Source organism: Trichoderma citrinoviride (genome assembly GCF_003025115.1).
Source record: "Trichoderma citrinoviride strain TUCIM 6016 unplaced genomic scaffold BBK36scaffold_8, whole genome shotgun sequence".
Lineage (NCBI taxonomy): Eukaryota > Fungi > Ascomycota > Sordariomycetes > Hypocreales > Hypocreaceae > Trichoderma > Trichoderma citrinoviride.
Window position 1 is genome coordinate 1,720,363 of NW_020194716.1, and position 12,896 is coordinate 1,733,258.

Genomic DNA, 12,896 nt, shown 5'->3' on the forward strand with positions numbered 1-12,896 from the left:
TCGCGCCCTCGATGTTTAGTCCAGATGGCCCAAAGGATTCATGGCAAATTTGCGATGCTTTTGTTTGTTATTTGTCCCCTTATTGTTTGGTCTCGTTCGTCTTTTTCCGTCTTTTCTTATCACGATGCATAGGTACGAAAGGGACGTAATGTAAGCCGGGATGATCGTCGCCGGCGTGATGCATGCCCGACGGGCCAAGGAAGCTTGATCGAGGGCTTGGAGATGAAGATGGATGTTCCCCCTGTTTTTGGATTCTTACATGTACATAAAGGTACCGAAGATGGTCGAGCTCATATCTGTGCCGTCCTTTGCAGATATCAGTAATCCAGCTCTCGGCATCTCTCTTGTGGCGTGTCTACACAACACATTCCAGCCGGCCCTGGATCGCGCAACTTGAATCATCTCAGGCACCTCACCGAGACAACTGCCGTGGCTTGATAAATACTCGATCTAGGCCCCAAGACACCATCAAACGTGATGCTTCCCGTCGGTACCGCCAAAGAGTCTACTAGTTTCAGTGGAAGCAGGGAAAATGGCATCAGAAAAACATGGTGTCTGGTGTCCTGGCCCTTCCGAAGGTCGCGTGGCGCCGCAAGGATGACGTCGGCTGCGGCGTCATTATCGCGGATCCAAGCCGCGCCCCCGCCAAAGGGAGAAAGGGCAGGAAAAAAAAAAGTGTAAGAAATGCCCTGCTGGGTGATGTAGCCGGTACTTGCAGCGCATGCCAAATACGTTAGTCGAAAGAGGTATTGCGGCGGCGCCGGGAACTTTGAGCGGCTAGCAGAAAAAAAAAAGTGTTGCGATGATGCATCTGCTCCGTTTTGGCAGAGATTTGATTTCCGCTCGTGGTCTTGGCATCGGTCATTCATGTGCGTACAAGCAGACGTACGAGTACTTGTACAGTACACTTGTCAAGATCAGGTTGTCTTGCCATGCTTTCTGATGAACCCCCCTTTCGCATCTGTACTTCCAATACTCGTACCTCGATGCATGAATTCCCTGGCAGTGGACGAGATGCTGGTTCCTTGGTTTTCCTACTGTTGGTCTACCGTCCATTGTCTCATGCATGTGTCCGCGTCCTTGCTTGGACAGAGCAGACCAACCCAACAGTCAGCTTGTCTGTTGACGGGCATCCATCAGTCAGTCTGCAGTGTTTCTGTGCATGACATGACATGACACGCTTCTGCTGTGCCTCGCCACCGGCTGTGCGATGCGATACTCACTCAATACCTCGATCAATTAGTAGCCATCGCCCGGGATCACGGAGGAATCTGTCCTTTGCCCTCTGCAGCTGATTACCCACCCCGCGGTTTGACTGCGGTCTCGACCCGTAGCGTTGCATCACGCTCCAAGGTCTAGATCTACCGAGCAGAAAACGGCAATGGAAACGAGTCTAGGCGCTGCCGGTTCAAGGTTACAGGCGCCCTTGTAAGCACGGCTCCCGCCCCGGTCAGCGGTAAGGCCGTGTCGTTTTGGCTTCCAGGTTTTTGCTTGCCTGCAGATGACAGATTGAATGCGACGCTGCTGTGCCTTTTCTGGCTTTGCTGTCGGTGTTGGAGGATGCTGTATTGTGTTGGTGTTCTGTTCTTCGGTGTCTTGACATCAAATAGCCTGCAGGTGGGAGTAGCATCTGCTGCAGCCAAGGTACAGTGCGGTAGAGGCGGGTTGGGTGGTGAAAGCAACCAAGCAGCTGTTGCAATCCGCCTGCGTGCGTCATAACCACTGCCCTGCACCGCTGGACTTGACGTCGACACAGTACAGTACACCTTGATGAAATCAACCTGGAAATCCAAACTCGTACAGAGTTGAAACAAAAGAGGACTATTTTCATCTATTTCTCACTCACCCTCACCCTACAATCTATTCTCCCTACTTTCCAATCATTAATCATTCAACTTCACGTCTCTCTCCCCCTGCCTGCTGCCAAGGCGTCCTCGATCGCTATTAGTGCAGCTGCAGCGGCTAACGCCACTAAAAGCTGCCCAAAGTCCCCTCTGCCTTACCAAGCCTAGCCTCTTGCAGGCGCAGCAGCCGCACGTCACCTTGGCCTGAACTGAACTCAACTGCGCTGAACCTTGGATCTGATTGATTGATTGACCGCGCCGGAACCATCCATCAGAGTCACTAACAGGCCCCGGCACCACCAGCTGCCGCCCGCTAAAAGCGATTCTCTTCCTCTGTCTCGTACTTCCTCCGTCTTCCTCTCTTTTCCTTCATTCACGTCCGCCCTCACCTGCGATCAAATCCTTCCCCCTTCCCATCCTCCACATCGCTTTGCCGTTCTGATTCCCCCACCGTTCGCACTTCCATCATAGAGCCTTTATTCACCTAGACGGTCAACAGAAGAAGGGAAACAAGAGAGAAAAAGTGCATCCCTGTTTGCTCGCCTACACTGCAAACTCCTTTCAAAACCCCGCATCATCATCCATCGCACTTCGCCTCCGCGCACAACAAAAGCGCCATCAGACATCATCGCGTTACTGGTTTGCCTCTGGTTCTTTTCAATTTGAGCTCCTGCCAAAGAACTCGGCTTCTTCATTTTCAATCTACAACTTCTTCTCTTTTACACACGCCCGACTATAAAGGGACTCGAAAAGAAGCAGCTCTCGCATCGCGCAGCCATACCATCGTGGATACAGTTCGCCCACTCCAACTTGCATTTTTCGCCGCGCTGTCGCTCGCCAGCGGCATCTCTCGGTAACCATGTCGACCATTCAACAGCTCAAGAACTTTATTCGCCATGGTATGACCAACCCTTGCCAGCTACTCTACTCTCACTCCCCTCCCCTCCCCTGGTGACCTTCAGCATCTGGAGCTGATGCTTCATGCTTCTTCCCAAGTACGCAATGCATGACTAACAGATCTTGATTCTAGGCAAGCAAGCACGCACTGCCAATTTCGCCGACGAACGCAAGAGTGACGCCGCTTCCCAGCCCGTACCACAGCCGCCTCCTGAAAAGACCGTGGCAACAGGTCCTCTGTACGGCAAGCCGCCCGGAAACCAGGAGCCGCTTTCAGCATACTCCGAAGCGCCCAACGACCAGCAGAACCGCGCTGCGCAGGCTGGCCATGCCGCAGCGCACCATGTCGAGCCCGGTCAAGCCAATGGCCCCAAGAGCAGGAAAATTGACGAGGCGAATCTGGCTCAGATCATTGCCGAGGAGAATGCCAGCAAGAGCAAGTTCCCCAAGTATCCCGACCTGGAACGCTGGGAACTCCTCGAGAAGATGGGCGACGGCGCCTTCAGCAATGTCTATCGTGCCCGCGATTTGCAAGGAGAGCATGGCGAAGTGGCCATCAAGGTCGTGCGCAAGTACGAGATGAATCGCATGCAAGTAAGTTGATCGATTTGCTTTGTCATTTTCGTTCTTTCTTGCTTGTTTGCCTGCCTGTTTCTTCCGTGACAGCCGGTCTCCCTTTTAGCTGGCTCGTTGTATCTGTTTCTGCTTTCTCGCTTCTATCCCGCTTTTACCAACCACGGAGAGGGGTTTCCCCTGAATAGGGAAACAAACATTTACATCCAGACTTCAAGAAGATACCAAAGGCTGCAGAGGTGCGAAAACAAATTTCCTTAGACTATTTCATACTTTCAGTCCCTCGCCCTGAGGGTACGCATTGTACACATCGGGGCCAGAAGTCGTGGCCTCCGATGCAGGGAGACGATAGCCGCAACGACAGATTGTGCTAACGGTTCCATAGCGCTCCAACATTCTCAAAGAGGTCCAGATCATGCGCCAGCTCGATCACCCCAACATCATCAAGCTCATCGAATTCTCCGAGTCCAAGCAGTACTACTACATCGTTCTGGAGCTGGCTCCTGGTGGCGAACTATTCCACCAAATCGTACGACTGACCTACTTCAGCGAGGAGCTCTCTCGCCATGTCATCGTGCGAGTCGCCAGAGCGCTCGAGTACTTGCACGAGGAGAAAGGCGTTGTCCATCGGTACGTTTCCCGGCAGCACATTCGTCTCATTTCTAAGCAGCCCCAAACCAAACAAAACAAAAGTAGTGGGACAGGGGTTGTCTTGGTCCCGCCCCTGACGTCATGGCCTCCCCCCCTTGTCCACTCACAAGGCACACCTGTGCGCGACCCGTGCTGACTCATCATAAACAGTGACATCAAGCCAGAGAATATCCTCTTCAACCCGATACCGTTTGTTCCGTCCAAGCACCCGAAGCCGAAGCAGCCCGGAGACGAGGACAAGGTCGATGAGGGCGAGTTCATCCCCGGCTTGGGAGCCGGCGGCATCGGCGAGATCAAGATTGCAGACTTTGGCCTGTCCAAGATCGTCTGGGAGGCACAGACCATGACGCCTTGTGGCACCGTTGGCTACACTGCACCCGAGATCGTCAAGGATGAGAGATACTCCAAGTCGGTGGACATGTGGGCGCTTGGCTGTGTGCTCTACACCCTGCTCTGCGGATTCCCGCCCTTCTACGATGAGAGCATCGAGGTGCTCACCGAAAAGGTTGCCAAGGGCCAGTACACCTTCCTGTCACCATGGTGGGACGACATTTCGTCTTCGGCTAAGGACCTTATCAGCCACCTGTTGACAGTGGATCCCGACAAGCGTTACACCATCAGAGAATTCCTCGCTCACCCCTGGATCCAAGAGGTTGGCCCGACGCCTCGAGACGAGAAGGCACCGGGCATGGTGCCGCTCAAGCAGTTCGCCGCCACCCAGTTTGAAGAGAACGGAAAGCGGTACGACTTCCGATCTCCCGCTGCCGTCAATCTTCGCGAGGTGTTCGATGTCAGCTATGCCGTCCACCGCCAGGAGGAAGAGGCAAAGAGGAGAGCGCAGATTGGAGCGCGGGCCGGCGGTGCGGGACGTCCCCTCGGTGGCCTCAACGAAGAGGAAGAAGAGGACGAGGAAGAAGAAGAGAGCGATGTCGATAACATGGACGTGGATGAAAAGTCCGCCCACCACAACGACAAGACGCGGGCCCTGGAGCAGAGCATGCAAAGAGCCAACATCCAGGACCATGACACCGCCCAGAGCCGAGGACGGGAGCGAGAACGAGCCAGCGAGCGAGGCTACGGGCAGCACTCGGCGGCCGTGACCGCTGCCGCACGCCAGCAGGTGCGGGAGAGGCAACGCCAAAAGGGCGCGTTCGAGCTCAATCTCGACAACGCAACGCTGCTGGGCAAGCGAGGCAAGAAGGTTCCCGTCATGGGAGCATAGGAGCTCAACGTGGTCGGGCCATCGAGGCCTGCTACGCCAAAAGACGGAGCTGCCGAGGATGGTATATTCGACATGGACATGTCGCCGGCGGCGAGTGAGGCTTCGGGGCCGGCTGACGAGCATGACTCGATCATATGTGACAGTTCACGATCCGGCATTGAGAGCGCGGGGGACCATGCGGAAAACGTGCCCGCCGCGTCAAACAGGACGCACACGGCTTGATGCCGTTCTAGGAGGCGTATTGGAGTAACGAGGAACCGGGTTGGGAAATGGTTCTGAGAGCGTCATTTTTATTATTTGCTTTATTTTGTATCCAACTTTGCTCCCATCTTGTAGAACAAGGGAATGGAAGACTAGCGGTGGGAATTTGATAGGGCAGTTGAAGACGAATCGTGATTGATGCATCATTTTGGGCAGACTGAGGTGCTTGTTCCCCAGTGACGCCCTCTTTTCTTTTTCTATTTTATAGATGAACTATCAATCTATGGGTATGAATGCATGTAATTTGAAAGTCCGCAGGCAATACCGCGGCCTCTCTGGTTCTTGGTCCTCGTGTCTCTCTGTGTCTTCGTTCTCTTCTCGAGTTTCTTGTGATGATCTTTGTTCCCATCGTCGTCACGTCTCACTTCCCCCTCTTCAAGGATCGTCAATCCGTCTCTTTATCATCATCCTAGGATATCCTCTCATTGCCATAAAAATTCAATCATCCAGATTAAGAGCCCTCTCATGCCATATGCAGTTAAACAAAAGCAAACAAGACCCTCTTTCCTGGTCATATCCGTTGGACCCATCACGAAAACATTTCGTTCATTCTTTGGTACAAAAGGACTCCAATCCGTCGTGTAAGAGTAACAGAAGAAAGAAAAGGAAAGGGAAAGGAAAAGGAAAAAGAAAAAGAAAAAAGAAAAAGAAAAAGAAAAGGGGATATCGTGGCCAAACTGATTTCTCGTCCATTGAGGCTGTACAAAGGAAAAAAGCAAACAGACACAAAGAGGAAAAGGAAAAATTGACAAATAAAATTAACCCAAGATCCGTAGATCTGGTGGTCCGGTCCGAGACGTGTCCAGCGTTAATCGGTGAAATAGAATTCGAGATCGATAGATTGAAGTAAATGGGTTCGCTGAGAAAACAAAATGTGCGTTTTTTTATGATGGTATCCTCTATCGGGGGAGAGGTGGTATATTGTTGGGTCAGTGTAGAGAGAGGAGAATGACTGGCTTGATATCTCATATCCAAGGTCTTGATTCGTGGCGATTCGATCGTGTCCTCCTCGGTAAAGGCGGAGGACCCAGAGGCTGTATATGAGGCGTAGAGTCCGAGGGGTTATAACGATGGAAAGGTGCAAAAGGTGGCGGAGGCATGCGAGACGCGGGCGATGTCATGGGCGGCGAGAGGAAATACTGCGGCGAGACCATGCCATTTGATTGTGAGAATCCCGAGTCGGAGGTGGCCGGCGAAGAGATGTTGGACGTCATCAGCGGCCGAGCGTTTGGCAGGCGCTTCGTGACTCTACGAAGAGACGGAGGCGTGGTGCTGTTTTCGGACTCTGAGAGGTCCGAGTCGTGGTAGCTGTGGTGTGTCTGACTCTGGCTGAAGGCTGGGTTGTAGTTGTTGGCGAAGCTTTGGCCGTACCCTTCCTGGTCGTAGTCTGTGTATCCTTGGCCGTATCCTTGGCCGTATGTGTAATTTTGACCGTAGTTTGCACCGTAGTTTTGGCCATAGTTATGACTGTAGTTTTGACCGTAGTTTTGACCGTAGTTTTGACCGTAGTCTTGTCCATAGTTCTGGCCATAGTGTTGGTGATAGTTTTGGCCATAGTTTTGGCCGTAGCCGTAGCTGTGGTTGCGGCCATGACCGTACATGTTGTTATTGTTGCCATAGTTGTAAGTATTGCCGTTGCTGCCATAATTGTAATTGCTGTAGCCGCTGTGGCTGCTGTTGTAGCTATTGAGGCTGTAGTGGCTCGCCGTGGTCCGGGCCCGCGGCCGTGGAGGCGCCATGGTCTGTTCGTCCGTCTGCTGCCAGGCCTTGAGGCTGCCGTCGCTCTGGATCTCGAGCCCGGCGGCAGCAAAGAGAGGCACGGTCTCGGGGTACGACAGAGTGAAGGGGATCCAAAAGGAGCGACTGATGATGTCGCGCGCGCGCTCGGGCGTCAGGCGCTGGATGGGGTCCGAGGGCGGGATCTCGGCCATGCGCTTGAGGGTCCAGGCCAAGTACCGCGCGTAGAGGGCCTGGCGGTCGGTGGACGACGAGTGCAGGCGGAAGACGTAGCTGCGAGCAATTGTGTTTGCGATGCTGGGTAGTGTCACCATGCTGGCCTGGCCGGGTCCGATGCGCACGACCTCGAGGGCCTCGAAGCCGTTCTTCATAAACTTGATGCACACAGGACACGAGCGGCCGTTGGAGACGCGCACGCTGAAGCCGTCGGGGTTGTCGGGCAACGGCGTCATGCCCTTGGCCAGCGCCCAGCAGCGGATGGCCTCCTTGGACTCTTCGGGACAGGTGATGCTGACATGGTCGGGCAAGTAGGAGCGGTAACCGTAGTAGATGAGGGCGGCGGTTCCGCAGACGGCGTAGGGGATGTGGTCGAACAGGCGGCCGACGCAGTCGACGACCTCGTTGACCGTGGCGACGTCCATGATGCCCTGATGTTGAGAAGGGGGTATCGGATTGCGAGACTCGAGGGTGAGGGTTTGCGATTTTAATTTGCAGTTTCGGGAGAAGAAGGCATCGGGGTGCTCCAATGCCAGTCAATGTTTGTTGACGCCGATGCTGACCGTACGAGTAACGCTGAGGATCGTGTCGATGCTGGTATTCTGCTGGTTGACAGGCAATGCTTTTTGGTGGTTTCACCAGCCCGTCGTCAATCTGCCAGCACCACCGCGGCCACCTCGGCGTGGTCGCTGGTAGAAGGCGATGGTGGCGCTAGTTAGTATGAGAGGGAGCAGGAGGAAGCGGGAGAGTTGGAGGTTGTCGCCGTAAATAGAGAGATGTGCAGATTGTGGGATGGCCGCTGGGTAATGTGACCGCACTACCACTCACTACTCCCGCCTAGCACGAGAGGCAAGCAGCAGGGAATAGTCTTTCGATGTTACTCTCTGTCTCTCTGCACCCACTGAGTTGGACTACTCCGTTGCAGTAACACCATATAGCAGTACTTGGTAGAAGATGTTTTGTCTAGAGCCGTGACAGAGCGCTTGCAATGAAGGCCAACCACGGCGCAACTCGGTCTACCGGAATAGTATTGAAGACGTGCTGCCCCCCTGCGCATGTAGACGCACGAAATGCCGGCGCCGCAGGGGAGGATGCGAACAAGAGATGCGATGCCGGTGTCCTTGTCTTTTTGCCCTCTTGTCCTCAATTTTTCCTGCGTTTGCTGTTGTGGCTCCTGCAGGTGATGGCGACGGCGATGATGACAGCAGCGGCAACAGGGGCAGGCGGGCGGATCTGCTGCGAGGGCCGACAGCCGCTACGATCGAGTGAAGAGCGGAAGCGTGAAGAGTGAGGAAGACACAAGAACGAGTCGAAGCCGTCTGTGTCCCCTCGTGGGTGCGCGGCAGCTGGAAGTCGCAAGAGTTGCGCGCAAGTCAGAGAAGCAGCAGCCGCGGCTTCAATCCATGGCTCCCCCAGCGCCGATTGAATTGGACACAACGAGGAAGAAAGCGTGTGGTTGAACGAGCGAGTGAACGAACGAGCCAAAAGAGTGAACGTCAAGACGCCTGTCTCTCTCTCTTGTTTCAAGCAAGGGAAAATGCAAAGCGCAGAAGCGAAAGCGTTCGCTGGGCTGCGTTTCCCCCCCTGCACGTCATTTGCACTGTACGGGGAACACAAAGGCGTGAAGCCTGAGCCTGGCTGGCGGGTTCCTTCGCGCAACTGCTGCTGGGGTTCCGCCGCGCAGGGCAGGTTGAGGCCTCACCAGCGAATCCATTCGGGTCCCCTAGAGCTGGTGCCAGCGGCTACTGCAGTGGCTCGCAGCGCCTCCAATCCGCGGTGACTTGCCGGGGAAGAGGGCTGAGCTGATGATATTGGGCGTACGCATGCATTGGGCGTGGTGATGAGTATGGACACTGCCTGCGCACTGTGGCGGCTGCACGGACAGGGGGAGAGGCCTGTGTGCGTGCATGCGCGCGAGAGAGAGACTGGAGCAGATGGATCAAATGTGCTGCAGCGAATCCTGGCCTGTTCCACAGGGCCCTTGTTTCTTTCTTGCCTTTGGGCCTTGACCTTGTCCTCTCCAGTCCGTGTCCGCTTTCTTTCTTTCTCGTGCACTTGTTTTCCGGTCCTCGTGTTAGCGCCGAGCGGAAGAGACGTGCAAGTTCAAGGTCTTGTCACAGGTGCCTCGCGGTTGAAACTTGGGTACGGTACTTTCAGCGTGAGGATGTCTTCATCCATCTAAGGATTGTTCACCGACAGTGTAAATCTTGAAAAGTTTTCCATGCATCCAGACGCGTATCAAATTCCAGCTACTACTGCATCACGCATCACACAAGCCCGCAGTAGCCGCACCGCAGCTGCAGCCAACAAGGAAACAAAGAGCCGTCAACAACAGAAAGCCACATGTATGTACTCCCATACCTACAAGGGGGAGGCGCTGCAGACGCCGATGAATCAGCCCCCTGTTGAACCACTGGCTCCGTCTTTTTCCTCCAGGGGTCCCTCCTCTCCTCTCCCCTCCCCTCTCTTGCAGAAACCCCAAGTTGAACAACAGGCTTCTGTCGACCCAGTGCAGTCAGTTATTACCTTATACTAGTAGCACCAGACCGCAGCGAAGAGGGGCTGCGTGCGCGAGCGAGGAGCGTCGTCGCCAATCGAACCAGCGCCGCCTGATGTCAAAACCCGCCGTGTGACTGCTATCTTTGCCCAAGCGAGGACACGAGCATGTCTTGGGTGAGTGGCGAAACACACGCACACACTCAACAGGAAGACGAAAATACGTAATGTGTCTGCCTTTGGTTATACTCCCTGGGCTGCTGATGATTACATGTACATGCATGCTGCTGTGTATGTATGGACGACAACATGCTGTATATCCTTTGTGATATTCTCTCTTCGTCGTCTTGTCCTTTCGTTTTGTTGGGATTTGCATCTGCATGGAGTGTTACTCGGTTTACTCAGCAGGCACATCACGCGGCGACGTTGACGACAGTGACATGACGGTGCACACACATGCAAGTACGAGTACAGTATGTAGGCTCTCCATTCCAGATCCTACTAGTCGTAGCATCGTACAGCAGCATCCTCCTCCCATCATCTGCACCACCAGAAAATATTCCCAATAGTACTACTACTACTACTACCAATTATCAGGCACTCTTTACATCAGGCATCAAACAGCACTGCATTCTTCATGAGATGCACAAACACCATCACACCTCTACTGCCCAGGCCCAGCTAGTATTAGTTAGTACTGCTCAACCACACCCAAACCTCACACCAACACGTCAGCAAGATCATCGCTCGAAAAGGCGGAACATGGTTAACAAGAAAAATCATCAAGTTAAGGTGTAGTGACATGTCATGAATCGTGCTGCCCAACGACGGCTTCATGCCCCGGTGCAAGGGGGCCCTACGCATTCCTCCCGGAAGCAGGAAGCGACGACAAAAACCGACGACCAGGGCACCGCACGCCCACTCTCTCTGTGTGTGCTTCTTAGCTGCTAAGTAATGGCTCATGATCACGCAGAACCACCATCTGACCAGCCCAAAGTCCTCCCAACGTGTCAGAATCCATCATCCAAGGCTGCGTCTCCCTCAACGCCCCGCGTCTTCCACTTCTGACTGTGACAGCGGCTCGATCGCCAATATTTTCTACCGTCCCCTCTATTGTGCCAACCCATGACCAGCGTGCTCCAGGTACATGAACCATGTTATGCGCGTGTAAGAAAAAGAGCATGTAGCAGCAACAGCACGGAGAAAACACTAGTGCGAGCCAGTGGTCGTAATGGCTGCCCTCCCTGTTATGCTACTCGTCTATAACTCTTCCTCCGTCTCCATCTGGTCGCCGTTGGACTGGGCTAGCGCTCCATTCTTCTTGGGCATCGTCGCCTCCTTGTCAATCATCTGCCTCGACACCGACACAATGTTGTCCTCAATCAGCTCCTGGCCGACGTCCTCCAAGTGCTTCTTGGGGTCCAGCTTGCCGACGTAGCGCGTCTTGAGTTGCTCCTTGGTCAGCTCCGTCTCCTCCTTGACTCTCTTCTCGTAGCCGTCTGCCAGGCTGACCAGCCTCTGCAGCCGCTCCTTGTTCTTCTGTCCCTCCGTCCGGAAATCGTCCATCTCCAGAGCTTCCGTCCACACGTGCTTGTGCAGGTTCATCAGCATGTTCTCCTCCAGCGCCGTCTTGCGGTAGTTGATGGCGATCGAGTAGTAGTGACGGTTGAGTCCGTGGATCAGCGCCTGGATCGACGGCTTGTTGAGGTGGCCCAGGTTGCTCGTGCTCTGACGCGGCTCCTGGCCCATCATGAGCAGCTGGGGGTTGATGAGCCGGAAGGCATCAATCACGACCTTGCCCTTCACTGACTGTATGGGATCGACGACTACGGCCACCGCGCGCGGGTTAAGCTGCTCGAATGACTGCTGAGTGTTGATATCCACCGATGAAAGCCAGCAGCCAAAGCCAGGGTGTGAGTGGTACCATCCAACGACGGATTCCGGTCTGTCCGCCTCCGTTAGCCATCCCCTCTATGATTGTAACAGCGTTCCTCTGCCGGTTGGCTACTCGTCGCCCGTATGAGCTCACCTCCCAGTTTGCCGCAGCATATCCATCATCTTTGTCTGAAACACAGGGTCGACAGCTTCGACACTGACGCCGGTACCGCTCTGGGGCATGGCAAACACGTCCATGACCTTGACTGTGAAATCGTCGACGAATTCGCCCAGCATCAGTCCCATGACTTCCATCGGCACGCCCGCGCGGCCGTGCCGGAGCATCTTCAGCAGGGCCAAGGACGAGATGTAGACGGTTTCCGAGTTGTCGATGAGACTGGTGTTATCCTGTAAGCAGACCATCATTAGCCGCACGATTCCTCGAAGTTCACCACTGCCGCCTCATTGCTCTCTGTGCCAAATCCATCATAATGCTCCGATGGACCGGAGCAGCGGGCACAAGGGAGCTCCCCAGCAGTATCGTGACGGAATCAAAGCTTACAGTGCCAGGCGTAACTCCTCCCAGGCCCATGCCACCTCCACCCAGCAGATTCCTGAATCGCTCCATGATCGAGGCTGTAAGGGTTGAGAATAACGAAAAGAAAGGTCGGTAGTATCGGGATTGAAAGGTTGTCGGGGCGGTACGAGGAAAGGTGCGTGTATGATGAAAGCTCGTGGTTGGAGGCTGCGAAACCAGGCGTTGGCTTAGTAGCTTGCTGATACCTTAGAGTGTCCCGCCACGACAAGTTGACGCAGTTGTTCGGCAGCCTGCTACAGGGGTGAGCTGCTGAATAATCGGATCACGTGCTGCTCTGGCAATCGTGGACTTTGGGTTCTGGGCCTCACGAGCAATGGACAAGTCCTTCTTCCTAAAGAGAACTTCATTTGTTTAGGCTTTACTACCGTATGTATCTAGGCCTTGTTTAGAGAGACTCTGAGCATTTGAGTTACAGACCATTTTGACGAAAAAGTCGGTATATCGCGTGGCATATCAGTTACATCAAGTACCGCGTCTCTTACAAGAGCCAATCAGAAGTCGCTGGAGCTTCATCCCGGCTGCCAAA

The 12,896-nt window shown here is 54.3% G+C and overlaps 3 protein-coding genes across 3 annotated transcripts; 1 reads left to right on the forward strand and 2 right to left on the reverse strand.

Annotated features, from left to right (window-relative positions):
* Positions 1-2,703: 2,703 nt before the first annotated feature.
* Positions 2,704-5,187, forward strand: BBK36DRAFT_1133398 (kinase; the record flags this gene model as incomplete). Its single annotated transcript, XM_024892087.1, has 6 exons — positions 2,704-2,743; positions 2,875-2,980; positions 3,119-3,335; positions 3,503-3,553; positions 3,700-3,944; positions 4,116-5,187. The coding sequence occupies 6 exons, from the start codon at positions 2,704-2,706 to the stop codon at positions 5,185-5,187; spliced, it is 1,731 nt and encodes a 576-aa protein (XP_024749369.1).
* Positions 5,188-7,226: 2,039 nt separating this feature from the next.
* BBK36DRAFT_1106990 (hypothetical protein) lies at positions 7,227-7,826 on the reverse strand (the record flags this gene model as incomplete). The annotated part of the gene is made up of 1 exon (XM_024889217.1): positions 7,227-7,826. A coding segment is annotated over one exon (600 nt), but the record flags the coding sequence as incomplete, so codon positions are not given.
* A 2,976-nt stretch (positions 7,827-10,802) lies between these two features.
* BBK36DRAFT_1135637 (proteasome regulatory particle subunit) lies at positions 10,803-12,558 on the reverse strand. Its single transcript, XM_024892707.1, is given in 5 exon segments — positions 10,803-10,958; positions 10,969-11,842; positions 11,927-12,180; positions 12,335-12,411; positions 12,453-12,558. The coding sequence occupies 3 exon segments, from the start codon at positions 12,398-12,400 to the stop codon at positions 11,158-11,160; spliced, it is 1,005 nt and encodes a 334-aa protein (XP_024749371.1). The 5' UTR covers positions 12,401-12,411; positions 12,453-12,558; the 3' UTR covers positions 10,803-10,958; positions 10,969-11,157.
* Positions 12,559-12,896: the final 338 nt, after the last annotated feature.

Bases quoted from the DNA above. Each gene is read 5' to 3' on its own strand.
- BBK36DRAFT_1135637 (XM_024892707.1), bottom strand. From the start codon at position 12,400: ATGGAGCGATTCAGGAATCTGCTGGGTGGAGGTGGCATGGGCCTGGGA. The intron at 12,181-12,334 runs GTAAGCTTTGAT...GTCTGCTTACAG, and splicing joins GAGGAGTTACGCCTGGCACT to GATAACACCAGTCTCATCGA. The intron at 11,843-11,926 runs GTGAGCTCATAC...GGAGGCGGACAG, and splicing joins ATGCTGCGGCAAACTGGGAG to ACCGGAATCCGTCGTTGGAT.